The sequence below is a fragment of the Clinocottus analis genome, unplaced genomic scaffold (genome assembly GCF_023055335.1).
Source record: "Clinocottus analis isolate CAN_PGR_092001 unplaced genomic scaffold, fCliAna1.0.p SCAF_17, whole genome shotgun sequence".
Classification (NCBI taxonomy): Eukaryota; Metazoa; Chordata; class Actinopteri; order Perciformes; family Cottidae; genus Clinocottus; species Clinocottus analis.
In genome coordinates, this window is record NW_027175898.1 from 9,752,437 (window position 1) to 9,766,415 (window position 13,979).

General features: G+C 40.4%; 1 protein-coding gene across 3 annotated transcripts in view; it reads right to left on the reverse strand.

Moving 5' to 3' along the window:
• Positions 1-13,979, reverse strand: part of fancm (FA complementation group M) — a 36,543-nt gene that overhangs the window by 4,773 nt on the left and 17,791 nt on the right. For 2 of the 3 annotated variants that reach the window (XM_068580511.1, XM_068580510.1), the window contains exons 5-14: positions 11,285-11,416; positions 10,259-10,391; positions 9,992-10,084; positions 9,772-9,876; positions 9,213-9,385; positions 8,638-8,844; positions 8,248-8,488; positions 7,993-8,141; positions 7,318-7,482; positions 14-1,859 (exon numbers count right to left, since the gene is read on the reverse strand). In XM_068580511.1, the coding sequence (XP_068436612.1) occupies positions 14-1,859; positions 7,318-7,482; positions 7,993-8,141; positions 8,248-8,488; positions 8,638-8,844; positions 9,213-9,385; positions 9,772-9,876; positions 9,992-10,084; positions 10,259-10,391; positions 11,285-11,416 (3,244 nt within the window). Of the gene's footprint in view, positions 1-13; positions 1,860-7,317; positions 7,483-7,992; positions 8,142-8,247; positions 8,489-8,637; positions 8,845-9,212; positions 9,386-9,771; positions 9,877-9,991; positions 10,085-10,258; positions 10,392-11,284; positions 11,417-12,661; positions 12,782-13,979 lie in introns of those variants that run through there. The other variant, XM_068580512.1, reaches the window with a different exon arrangement.

Consider the following 13,979-nt stretch of genomic DNA (forward strand, 5'->3'; position numbering starts at 1 on the left):
AAGGTAAACACACCTAGATGAGGAGGGGAGTTCTCCTCCAGTCGTCTCGGTTTTAAGCCGGGAACCAAAGACCCAGAGGGCCGAGGCCCGGTGAGGCCGGGCACAAGCAACCGCCTGACTCCTGGGGATGTGATCGGAGATGGCAGAGCGAAAACTGTAGACGCCGACGGTGAAGCTAGAAGAGATGACGTTTCTCTGTTCCTATGCTCTGAAAGCACGACTGGTGTAGATATCTTGGATTCACCGGACTGTCGAGGCCTTCTGTGTCTCACCGAGCTGCAGTTGGGAGTGAAAGAGTTCGAGACAGCTGGCGAAGACGCCGCGGAGTCAGCCAGCTTGTTGGGCTGCGGAGAGGTCAATATACGCGGGGCAGGAACAGCCTCGGCCTCCGCTTCGTCGGAGTCCTCCAGCGAATAGCCCAGGTCAAAGTTGACAGAGTAGTAGTCATGGGAGCTGTCAAATGAATGAGCTGTGATCACCTTGTCTGTCATTGAACTGTCTGGGGCAGATTTACTTGGTGCTGCTGTGTGTTTTGTCTCCGTGGTGCTCGGGGTGGTCGCGTCCGTCCGAGTCATCAGCCGGGCACGCGGAGTGTGAGTTGTTGGGGGAAATGTGTGTAAAGCGTTAGACATCTTTTTTATGCTGTTAGCAACGTCTCCGGTAGTGGGCGATGTCCAGGACTCGGCGCCAGGAGTGGAGATGTCTGGCATGGTCATCTGCAGGAAGGCCTCGTCGTCCCCAAACAGATCTATGCTCTCGTCCATCTGAGCTCCGCACTGAAAGTCCCGGTCATCTTTCACACCGCCACCATGTGTTAAGTCTGGCATTTCCTCGTTCCCCGCATGATCCCACTTTCCCACATCATTCGTAATATTTTTCTCCTGGTACTTCTCAGCTTCATCACCAGCCCTTTTCTCCTTGTAAATCACATCGTCTGTCTCTATGCTGTTGTGCCTTACATCCTGATTATCATTCATTTCGTCTTCCCCAAATACTTCATCCCAGGTAGGACTGTCTGACGGCACGATGACACTCTGCTGCTGCTCCTGACGAGGCCAGCCACGATGCGGTTTACTGCCCTCTTCATCAACTGGAGGCTCGTCCCAGTTCGACCTCAGGTGGGCATCTTTAGCGTCACTTATCATCGCTTCATCATCATTGTCGTCCACATCCAGGGCAAAGCTGACCTGGAATGGTGGCTGAGGCCACTGAGGAGAGGGAGGAAGTGATGGAGCAGCCATGTCGGCCGCTAAATCTAAAGTCGGAGACGGCGGAGATCGGGACAGGAGCTCTGCCACGTTGGCCAAGATGACCTTTAGACTCCGATCTCTTCCTGGGAGTTTAGCAAAGGAAAGAGGAGGGGCTGAATTCCACTGAGGAAGGTAAAACATGGCCTGAAGTTCAACATCTTCATCTTCATCAATCTTTGTTACCGGCTGTGAAGTTTTGTCATAATTGACAGCCTCACCAACTGTGGGCTCTGACCTTGTGTCCTCCTCGGTAACAATGACACAGTCATCATCATCGTCATTGTTTGAGGGAAAAGAACAAACTGCCTCAGGTGCTGGGTGATCTGTGATGTCATCGTAAGGCGCCTCAGTATCATGTGCAACAAGAAGTCTCTGTTTTGTCTCAGTGAATGTGGAAACTATGCTCTGTCCTCGTGCAGTTTCACAATCTTCTTTGTCGTCGAAGTACTCCACATCAGACGACGTAGATGTGGGCGGTTTGGCTTTGTTTTTGGTAGTTTTCGTGCAGGTCTTTGTTCCCTTCTGCTTCTTGTGAATGTTCTTCACATGGCCAGCGGCACTTGCTCTGTGGAGGTACGGAAGAAGCTCCTGTTCATAACGGCACTCCCCCTGAACACAAACACACACACACACACATACACACACAACAAGTGAATAAAAAATATCCCTCAGCAGCAGAACAAAGGTCAGGGTGCTGTGATCAGTCTCTGGACTTGCCAACCATTTACGTCACACAAGCCAGTTGACCAATCAAACAGCTTGTCGGTTCAGGCTCATATAGTAATCTAATCAGGAAGTGTCCTATGAAGAGTTGTCACATTGCAGCAACACATGGAGCACAGTTTGATGTAACGTCTCCCTCTGATTTATTTGGCTGACAAACATGGGAACGTATGGTTGAAATTAGACATTGATCACCAGGACGATCGCCAAGAATCTACCCAAAATGAAGACGTCTTCCATCTCCCCCTTGCTGTATCTTAATCACAAACGCACACTGAATAATCATCTAGCATCTGTGCAAGCCATATGACCTGGAAGTGATTCATCTAGAGTGGTATCCCGCTTGGGCCGACGGGGTGCAATTCAACCTGTAACCAGCAGGATGAAGATGCTCACTGAACACATAGGAAAGAATAAGTTGCTGAATGTATAAAACCGTGATAAAACTGTACATCAGTGTCGACGACTAAGCTCCCATGTTTGCCGCAGAGATAGTTCGGTAAGACTTGGCTGTGTCTTTACACCAACAGGTCACTACGTGTAGAAGTATGACATGGTGACACCTGCCCACCCATCCAACAGCGTGACAGAGGACTGACTGCCAAACTGTTGTTTACCTCTTAAACATGATTTTAACACCAACTGGATTCACTCCAAGAGAGAAGTATTTGTAAAATCTAACCGATCCTGTCTGCTGCTGATCTGGTTAACCCACTAACATTATTGCAAAAATATCAACACAGGGCATCTTTTATAAGCTGCAGGTCTCTACAGAAAGTTGTATTTGCATTACATACTCTCATTGATGTTACTGTCCTGCATTTACTATTGTAAACTATTTTGAAAAGTATTACCTTAAATCTGATGAATAAATCACAGTTTTGTTATGGCTAATCCATCTTTAAAAAATCCTTAAAATTCCTGTATTCCATATCGCTGTCAACTTCGCACAAAGAGCGAGGCCATAGGATGTCCTGAAGACACCACAACGGTGTTTAGGTAATTAATTCTGAACATCCCCCATTGAAGATTCATTTTAATATCTCATGTATAGTTTTAACACCCTTTCGGTAAAACAATGAGTGGAGCTGGATTCACACAGGACTAACCTTTACCCCTGACAAACAATTAGTTAATGATCAGATTCAGTTTGCAGATCGAGAGAGTCGCAGACCGAAATAAACGTCATGGCACGGCCGCAGAGAGAGAGGATCAGAGGGTTCATCTCACTTCTGATTGAATGATGAAGAGGAGCCCTGTCAATCATCTCATTGCACGCTCATGAACACGCACAAATCCTTCGTGTTAATCAGTCTGCGTGACTTTTTTCCAAACGTGCTCGGGCTCAGGATAAGAAATCCAAGAGTTTCGTTGTTCTAAAATTGGTAGATGCAGATCAACTGACGACGACACAGCAAATGACGCAGCAAAGACGGCAAACTATTCATAGAGGGACTTTTGGCATCGTTGCTATGAAGAATAATGAAAAAAATTCTCAGATTAAAAGATGACCTAAGGGCGGACAAAGCGTTTGAGGCTTTCATAACTTCTTCTGACGTCAGCAGGTGATACTCGACTGGCAGCAATGTCAAGCTGTTCAGACAGCAACAACAAGCAATAATTAAATGTAAGACACAATACTTATGTCACAAAAATACATTGCAATTGGATTTTCCCCCTCAAAAGAAGTACATAACGATCCCCAAACTTCTGCCTCTGTCGCAATCATGCAAAATGGCAACTCAAACGTGACATAAAAAGCTCTTATGTACATAAAGCCATGGCGTGTTTTGAGCTTCTGGAAGTGTTGTTTACACTCTAAACAACTCAAGCATAATTAAACATCAACTATTATAAATATCAACTGTGTATTCGAATAATCAGCAATATCTGACTAATTAATTTGAAATGGGAAATCTAGTCTGTAATTGTGCGTCACGTTAATTCTCTATAAACTGTTTGTCTTTTATCTTTTTTTTGCATCTGTTTTCTGATCTCCCATCAGCACAGTACGCTACATATGTAGGTCAACTCTGCCCAACCTACTTGCAGCTTCCTGGGTTTATGTAACAGTTCAGAGAAGCGTTATATAATCACAGGAGAGGAGGCCGGCCTGCCTCGTGTCTCCTCCTCATACAGAGAGGCAGCGCAGGGAAAAATACAGCATTGTTTCGAACCCACCCAGACAGACAGAAAACGGCCTCAAATCAGATTAATGGCTTTTTGAGTGCAATGCTATTAGTGCTATTAGCCAGATTTATAAGAAACAATTAAGTTTGGATTTTCATTCAGGTGCTTTATCTTGTTGTTCTCCTTCTTTTGTTTCTAGAAGCAAAAGATCAGAGGGTCTCTCTGCAAATTCAGGCCGAGCAAGTGAGCCGTGGCTGATGTCAGAGTAAAGACGAGTGCAGCTGGAGGAGAGGATGCTTATGCCTTAATAGGAACAAAAGAATGGATGATTACTGGAGGAGACTTCTACACTGCTCATGATCAGAAAAAGTAAAACTAACAATACAGTACAATGTCTGGAATCTTTCAAATTTTTCATTAAAAATGATTTTAATTCAATTCAATGGAAAGGAAAGTTTGGCTCAAACAGCAGAACTCACTTGAATTAAAAAGAAAATTGCAGACGCAGGTATCCAATTATTATGTATGCATAACATGCTGCAGCTCCAGATTAAATATTTCTAAACATTCATTATGATTACATTTGGTGAAAGTGGAGGTATGTGACTAAACCCACAGTAATTGTGTTTCACTGTGTGTATTGCCATTTTCTAATTTTACATTTCAAATGCAAATATTCTACTTTTGACGAGACTGCATTTACTTGACTGCTGTAGTTATTCTGTACTTTTACATCACGATTTCAAATTAAACAAATCAATGATTAGTTTCTCAAATATTAAACTACCAAACAATAAAAAATAATAATAATAGTAGAACATAAGAGTATTTTTACATTGTATACTTGCTAGTTTTAGCTATTTTACTACAGAATGTCTCCGGCACAGTATCATTTATTTATGTATAATATACATACACATATATACACTCCATCTCATCGAGATCAAATATTTCAGTCAATCGTCAAGGCCAAGGTGGATCAAGGTGGATCAAGGTGGATCAAGGTGGATCAAGGTGGATCAAGGTGGATCAAGGTGGATCAAGGTGGATCAAGGTGGTGGAACAACCAACATACTTGTCCTGATCAGCAGGTTTCTACTATGAGACCTGGTGCCAGGATGAAGGGCAGTGCCTCATCATCATCAGTGTCTACAAACACACTTAGTGGCAGTCAGCAATTATCTAGCCTGTAAATCATATTTCTTCATTTCATTTTTAATAACTCCATCACCGCGGTATTTATTGTGACGAGCTATTAAAAGACAAAAATGAACAGATGAACAATTATTTCTTCACACCATATACTACTACATCCTGTACTAGTACCTCCCTCCCTTTTTTGACAAGCAACCCTGGAGGCAAACACTGGGTTAGGCTGGGTTAAGCTGTAATTAACACAGTTTTCAATGGGTGCTGAATACTTTGGACAGGCGAGGCTTTGCACTGACGAGATGGAATACAACACAGACGTTACCAATGGTGCTTCCCTGTGGAAAATAAACCAAACCGTCTGTGTGAAGTGTGAAAGGTTCACAAGTTCATAGAAGACCCCAGGTGTCCGTGGTTTTCTTAGATGATCATAAATTTAAGAAATAGGCCAGATTACCCCAGTGGATACATTTTACTAATCCACTTAACATTGGTTTATTATTTGCGAATCATTATGTCCTGATCTGTATTTTTGTAACATTACTGGATTGTTGTCATATGAAGTCTACACAACAAAATTAAATATACAAAACAATTAGACTGTTAAACAGTGTGTACACATAACTGGAGTGTAGATTGTAAGAATATACCAGCAACACAGTAGTGACGTTAATAATCATGACTTTAAAAGCCCCAAGCTGATGTTCATTTAGTAGTTCATTATAAACGCTATGGTGACGCTAGCATGTAAACTAATATACTTCAGTTGTATAACTCAATTCTTTAGAGATCGTTGTAACGGATGACAATATTGAGAATGATTACAACAGTAATAATAGTAATAGAAATAATAATAGGTTAAAATAATGTTGTACTGAAATGTTTTTTGATCCAATGCTTGAATTGAAGTTTGGTTTTGTTCAAGGTAATGTCATAACCTGAATTCATAAATAAAGGCATGCAAGACACAAGCTGCTTTCTTGCTGCGTAATCCAGTTGTGTTTTTACAGGTGGGCTTATTCTCTCCTTCCCGAGTTTGTGAACCACACGTTGGGGAAAAAAAGGTAATAAAAGCCCACTTGTTAGTTCAGCCAATAGTCAGTTTTAACATAATCTCTGACCTAATTTCTAGGATTTGAACAAACTCAGAGGTGTTATCGACGGTACAATCTTGTGAAACAGCAGATGGTGAGAAACGGTCTTAAAAGCAATATTTGTTTGTGACATAACGCATAGTGGGAAGGGATAGGCCAAATGTAAACAAAGTCAGAAAGAGTACGGGATAATGTTGGCTGAATTAAAAACTGCAACAGCATGCTAAAACATATTTCCTGTTGACATTATGAAGATTCAACATAATAACAACTGTTGCGTGCGTCTACGAGATCGGATGTCCTCGCTGATATAAGAGATCCATTCAAAGTCCCAGATAAGAGTGCTTTCAACTGGCAGCTAAAGACCACGAGCCCAGCTGCGAGTCAGCAGCTTTATTATGGAGGGAGAAAAACTAGTTCACCTGATTATAGCAAATATGTTGTCATGGTAAAAGTAAATCTTGATCAAAATTCCTATTATATTTCCAGTGCTACACATTCGGATTTCCTATCGACATTCCAAAAATAAAGTTTCTTAAATCCAATTCGATTTGAAGACGAGAAGCTCCAAAACAAATTTGCCTTCCAGCTGAAAACGATGAATGCAGTCATGCAACACAAACCGCAATATGTTCTCATTAAACTCAGCTGACTCCTTCCAGCCTGGTGAGTTTATAAATGTTGGTCTCCCTTTCAAAAACACAGACTTCTGTATTTTCTATCTTTTAATGAAAGATTTGTGCTTTTTTTTTTTTTTTTTGCAAGATGTTTGGTTTAATTTGCATATACGTTAAAATAGTGTTTAGATGCTCATCTGACTAATTTATTGAGCTGCTGAGATACTGACGACCCAAGTTGAGTGATTCTCCTTCATGCCACAGAGGACGACCTTCGCTTTTATCTTAGTGCTCACAGAAAAAAATATAGGGCCATATTATCACAAATAAAATGGTTGTAGTTCCTCTTCTCACCTCACTTTCCTCTCTCATGCCGTCTATGAGCTCCATCACCTTAATAAAGTGTTGGCAGCGGAGGGAATGATCAACACCATGGGTAGGAAGCGCTTTGTGCTGCCAGTGTCTCCACTCCCACAAAGACAGGTCTCTGGACGGTGGTCCACTTTTCAAAACTTCCTCCTGTGGGATATACAAAGACATTATAAAAAGGTAAGTAAATATTTACAATACATTCAAACTTCTAACAGAAGAAACACAGACAAATATAGCACGGTTCTTGTACATGTTTAAACAGCAAACTAAGTGGCTGCCATCCCGCATTATAAAAACTTTTTTCTACAACACATTATGGTCTTAATTGAACTTCACTAGATTCAATGTCGCTTAGTGGTATATTTAAAGATGGCAGCAAGCTGTCACATCATATCTTGGCCAAAAAAAAATTGTTTTGTAAGTCAGAGCCTACACTGCAAACGTGGCGGTGTCTTTTTGTCATAGTGATTTGTTTTATATTGAATCATTATTAAAGGGACTTTATAAAGAAACACTACACTGTATGTGGGTTTCAAGGCCTGGATAGGTATGCTAGCCTAAAAATGGACTCACAACAACTTTAATTTAATTTAGATTGTCTTCTATGGTCTGGTACTTCTCAGACCTGGACAATAAAGACAAGAGAATGGAATAAACCTGGGGTGGTAGATCACTGGGCAGGGATATGAAACGGGACTGTTTCAGGGTCGGATGAGCTTCACCGTCCTCCAGCCGCATGGTGGACGCCCACAGGGAATATTCAGTGCTGCTCAGAAACCCATCCGACGTTGCACTGCCCTGTCGAACTACCACATACAAAGACAAACTCAGAAATGTGCAGTTTTTCCTCATCAAGGTAACCCTTCTTCTCCAACTCTATTTTGTATGAGCAAAATCTGCCTTATTACTCACTCAGGTTTTGAGGGTGGATGAGAGAGGCCCGTCCCTCAGAATGGGACTGTCGCCCCTTGACCGACCGCCTGCTGCTCTCCTCATGGTCAAACTGTCCACAGATGATGTGCATTTTATGCATGGTGGGGTTCACCCCCCCGGGCAGCATGCGGGGACTGTTGGGGTACATGTGGAAACTGCGTTTGTTGTCAGTAATGGACTTGTCTAGGCTGCGCTTGTTGCACTGGCTCTGGTTGTATTTCTGAGGAAAACGAAAGGTTAAAAGTTAGGTATATGATGGTTTTGTGGATTTGTGTGTGGTTATGTGCATTTGGTAGAACATTTAATGTTCAACTCAAGGGTCCGCGGCTCATTTTGTCACGCCTTTATTGATGCAACTCAAACACTCACCCTCTCCTCGCGTCCCTCAGCCAGGATGACGACGATTCGGCCCTGCCGCTTACGTCCAGTGCGCCCCATTCGCTGCACGAGGCGAATGGGACTGTTCTGCGCATCAAAGCAAACAATGAGGTCCACTTCTCCGATATCAAGCCCCTCCTCCCCGACACAGGTTGACACCAGTGTGTTGAAGCCTCCCTGACGGAACCGGGCCACCACCTACGACACAAGTCAAAAGAAGTTTTAAATAGCAATCTTTCTATCTTATGTCGTCATCCTAAACTCACGCATATAGCAGTTAGTATATACAGTGAATGTGGGATGTAAATTCATACCTGTGCCAGCAGTTTAAATTGAGGTTGTCCTGTATTTGTTCAAAGTAAAATGTATCTTTACTAACATTAAGGATCTGGTCTATTCTTAGAATATGATTTGTTTTTACCACTAATGTTCATCGAAAAATATAGTTGTACGGTTGAAACAGACAAATATTTTGCCTGATAATAAGTTGTTCTCGATAACGTTATCACCAGAATGCATTTTTATATTTCTTAATTTACTGTAAATCTGCACTAAAGTCATTCTACCTCCAGCTGTTCCTTCTGTGTGAAGCCTTTGACTCCCTTGCCCGTGGAAGCTTGGCCCATAAAGGTCATGACCCGTATCAACGGCACATGGTGGTTCAACATGGTTGCGATCTCCTGCACGCTCTCACGAAACGATGAAAAGATCATCACGCGCGTGCTTAATTCCTGAGGACCTGAAAATGAATGAGACAGAAGAGAAACCGGACGATTAAAAATGACTTAAGTAACCGTCCGCCGATTTATTATGCCGGTTTGATTGAGATGCAGCAATACTTTGTTCTGTACTTTGTTCCTCTCCAAATTGTACAAGTCAAGGTTCAACATCAAAAATATGTTTCACATTTGCTGCTAAGTCGAGTTTCACTGTTCACATCACACGATACAACTCCAATGTTGAATCACCAGGGTAAGCAGAGCAAGCAAGTTAAATAGCTTCAACACAGTGTTAGTGACTTTCTCTTTACTGTAGAACCTGAGGATTTTTCTGTTTCAACCCAAAACAATCAGTGTGTCAATGTATCAGACTCAGAGCACAATACTGCTAAAATAACTTTCTCACCCTTATTGTCTGCTGAGCTCTCAGCCCACTGCCTGAAGTGCTGCAGCACCACCTCCTCCAGTTTCTCCAGTTTGGGGTGACTGTAAATGAATGGCTCATCTGGACCTAGAAGTATTAACCGTAGCAGATATCAGGTAAACAGATGATGTGTAGCTGCACAAACCAAATCAAAAACAAAGAAAGGCTCATGAATTTGACTTGACTATGAATGAGTTCTCACCAGAAGACGGCTTTACAAACATTGCGTGCATCTCTTGGTAAAGGTCCATAAAGACAGGGGTTCTCTGGAGCTCATTTCTGGCCCTGATCATCTCTGAACCAAACAGGGCATGGTGAGTGCTCATCTCAAACATTATTCACAGACATTACACATTATCAAGTGTCAAAACACCCAGAGGCACTGACCAATCTGGGGTGTGAAAGCATGTCAAGTCTGTGGGTAAAGTGCAACGAAATACAATGAAAGCCTGAAAGTAATGGGACCGACCTTTGGATCCGTCCATGATTCCCTGGACGTAAAAAAAGAGTGACCTGAGCCCCATCTGCATCAGCAGCTCGTAGCCATGGTACAGGCTGATGCATAGGGCAAAGTCGCCCTCCAGCATTCCCTGCTGCGGACCCTGGAGAGCAAGAGAGCAGGTCAGTCCCTTAAATTCATTTTGAGAAGAATGGAAAGAGGCTTTGAAAATAAATACTGCCTTATATCCTTCTTCTAATGTATTTCAAAATACATTAATGGATGACTTTAAAATATAATTAATGTAAGCACTGTATTTAGCTTAATTCTAAAATTGGTATTTAAATTGTATATAATAAATACTAATATTTTAAATGTTTTTATATATATATATATATATATATATATATATATATATATATATATATATATATATATATATATATATATATATATATATATATATGAATCCCTAAACTAGTTACAATTTATACAACTGATAATAAATAACTGGCTTTATTAACAATAATAGTTAAATAATTCAAAAAGTAAGAAGAGTGTAAAAGAAAGATTAAAGCTTTATATGTTTCTTTGGCACCTAACAGTTATATAATAATAATGCAAATATACTTTATTTCACTCCTCCACTTTAATTATATTTCACAAACTCATTTTACTTTTCAAACTTTTAGTCCCTAGTTCACATCTGATCATTTAAGTATTTTGTATATTCCTCTTGAGACATGATTTCCCAAAGAGCGTTTGGTTTGACCGTTCTGACTGCACTGCAGCATGCTCCATGAAGAGTACCCATGGTTGTTATATCAAGAGATTTTACATTCAAGAAAACATTCTTAATAATTTGATATTCCATTTCTGCCAATTGATCCTCCTAAATACTATTTTTATCCTAAAATATGCTTTTTTTTTCTGCCAGTCTTTTACAAGTTTTAGTTTGCCTGCAATTATGCAAGGCTGCGTATGATAAACTGTGTACTAGAGCACACAGTTTATTTGCACAATAGCGCCCAAAGATTCATAGAGCAGAGTCCGTGCCTTGATGTATGGTGACGGGTTCTTGCGAAACTGATCCCTGGCGAGGATGATCTGGTATTTGCTCAGAGTCTGCAAGTCTTTGTGTGCCATGACCCGATTCTGCACCAGACGAGACATGAATTTCTGCAGCACCTGGCGGAAGAGTAACCAATAGATACGCAGGTCATCGATAATGTCACAGCAGAGCCATTTCCTGTACTAAGGGGTAATGGGTCTCTCTGACACACACACACACACACACACACACACACACGCACACACACGCACGCACACAATAGAGGTACTACTTCAACGAGAGACACATAATAATACTGAAATATGTTGGATGTTTTCCCCTCCTGCCATCGTTTCCTGATAATGGGAGATAGATGAAAGCCGTTTGTCAGATGGACATTTTAACAACATCTATTCATCCTCACAACCACAGACAATGGGAAGCTGCGTCATTACAATTTCAATTTCAGATGTGGGGAACTGCTGCTCTAGAAACTCAGCTGGAAAAAAGTCTTTGAAAGAAGAAGTGGGCTGACCCTTTGGAATAAATTGGTTAAAAAAAGGGAGGGACAAATTATATTAGTCAGCATTATACACATTTCACATTCATAGTTTCATATTAATAGTTTTATAATGATATAGGGCTATACTTTAACATTCAAACAAATATTTAAAAATACATTACATAGTATACATACACACGTATGTATCTTATTTGAAGTGAGGTTGTACACATCAAAAATAGAAAAGCTATAGTAACACACACCTTGACAGTCACCATAGGGATGGAACCGATCACATATTATACTTTAACATACACACATATATGTCATCTAAAAAAAATTAAAAATACCTTGATATGTATATTTTTCTGGACTAAATGATAATGCATTTTCTTAGATAATCAAGCATCGCAATCTACAAAATAAGAAAAAAAATAAAACCGTTGATGCCACATGACATAAAAAAAAGAGTAGATCTATTTATATCTACATAAATGTAGATATAGATAGAACACAATGGATTGTACAAGTAGAAAGTCTTCCACAGCCACTATGATCCTCTTATGAACCGATAGAGGTAGAAGTAGCTTTGATTTACCCTATCAATATATTCTAGATTACATATTTACACCTGGATAGTCACACTGGAACAACAAGTAATGCAGTAACAATTGAATAGAACAGAATAGAGAACCTACTTTCCCTGTTATGTCCCTTTCCTCTTAAAGATGAAACTAAGAAGTCCACTTATCCCATATCTGGAAATCTCCCATCATACTCAACGTCCACCTGCCTCTTTGAGGTAAAACCCGAATGTGCATTATAGAGCTTATATAAACAAAAAGGAAAGTATTAAATTCCAAACCTTAATGCCACTGACCTTTCAGAAAACATCAACAGCTATATCACAGAGACCTAAACATTCTTTCATGAGAGGGAGAGGAGGCCGGTCCATCTGGTCAGGACGGTGCTTCATCACATATGATACGGTTCCAACTTGATAACGGATCTCTAAACAGGTGGTTGCTAAAGACCTGTCCAAAACATTTAACAAACCTTAACTAACATAGAGGATGCAATGCCATTATTCAAAGTATTGCTTCGCTTTTATGTTTGTAAAATGGAGAGATATGTGAAGAGCGATTTTTTTTATTTTTTATTTTTTAAAAAGGTAGGTCAAGGTTTTTGTATGTGGGACTAAAAAAATGAAAATTTTCTTTATTTAAAATTCAAAGGGAACCTATATTTCTTTATATGTGACGCTTCTTTTATGACAAGATTATTCAATCAATGGTAACAAGTGTAGAAAATGACAAACACCTGATGGAGATGACGCTAAGCAGGAGGATTAATTGCATAATGCAAGGCTAATTTAGAGAAAGTTTCTAAAATACTGACAAATGTAATATGAAGCCTTATGCAGCTTGTATACTAAACAGTGTGTGTGTGTCAGAGAGAAGCAGAAGAGACCACAAGCTGTTTCCAAAGGCAAAATGTCTCCCTCTCTCTAGTTAATTGGCAGGTGGAGCTCAATGAGGCAATGCATACACAGCGGTCAGGTCCAGATTATGAGATTACTTAGCACCACATTACTGAGGTGGCTGTTTTTGTCTGAGTGGAATGCGAACAAAGGGTACAAAGACAAACTGTAAATTTCCAAACTGGTGTTTTTTCTAGTTTCCTGCATTCTGATTAGCGCCTGTCTGATACTTTTAGCTGGGGCTGAAATAATAATAATAATAATGATAATATGAATTATCTTAATACTCTTTTATGTAATGGTAATACAAGGATTATTGATTAAAAAAAATATATATATATATTTTGCAATATTTTGTGTGTGTGTGTTTATATATATATATATATATATAAATAAAGAGAGAGAGAGAGAGAGAGAATTAGAAAAAGTCAGATTTTATGGGACAAATTCCAGATAAAACAAAAGAGCTTTAGCCAATGGCAAAAGGTAGGAGGATTTGAAGGAAGTTAAAGGCAAACAAAGGGTTGAGGAGAGGAGAGGACAGCCTCACTGAGCATGCTCAGCAAGGGCCCACAGATGATTGGTTGAGGGCCATGGCGCTAAGTGACGAGGTAATTCGCTGAAAAGGCCAGTCTGTAGGCAGTTATTAACATCAAAACCAACACTGAACTGAATTCTCACAACTGCATGTCAACAATGGGACTTATTGGTGTGTGTG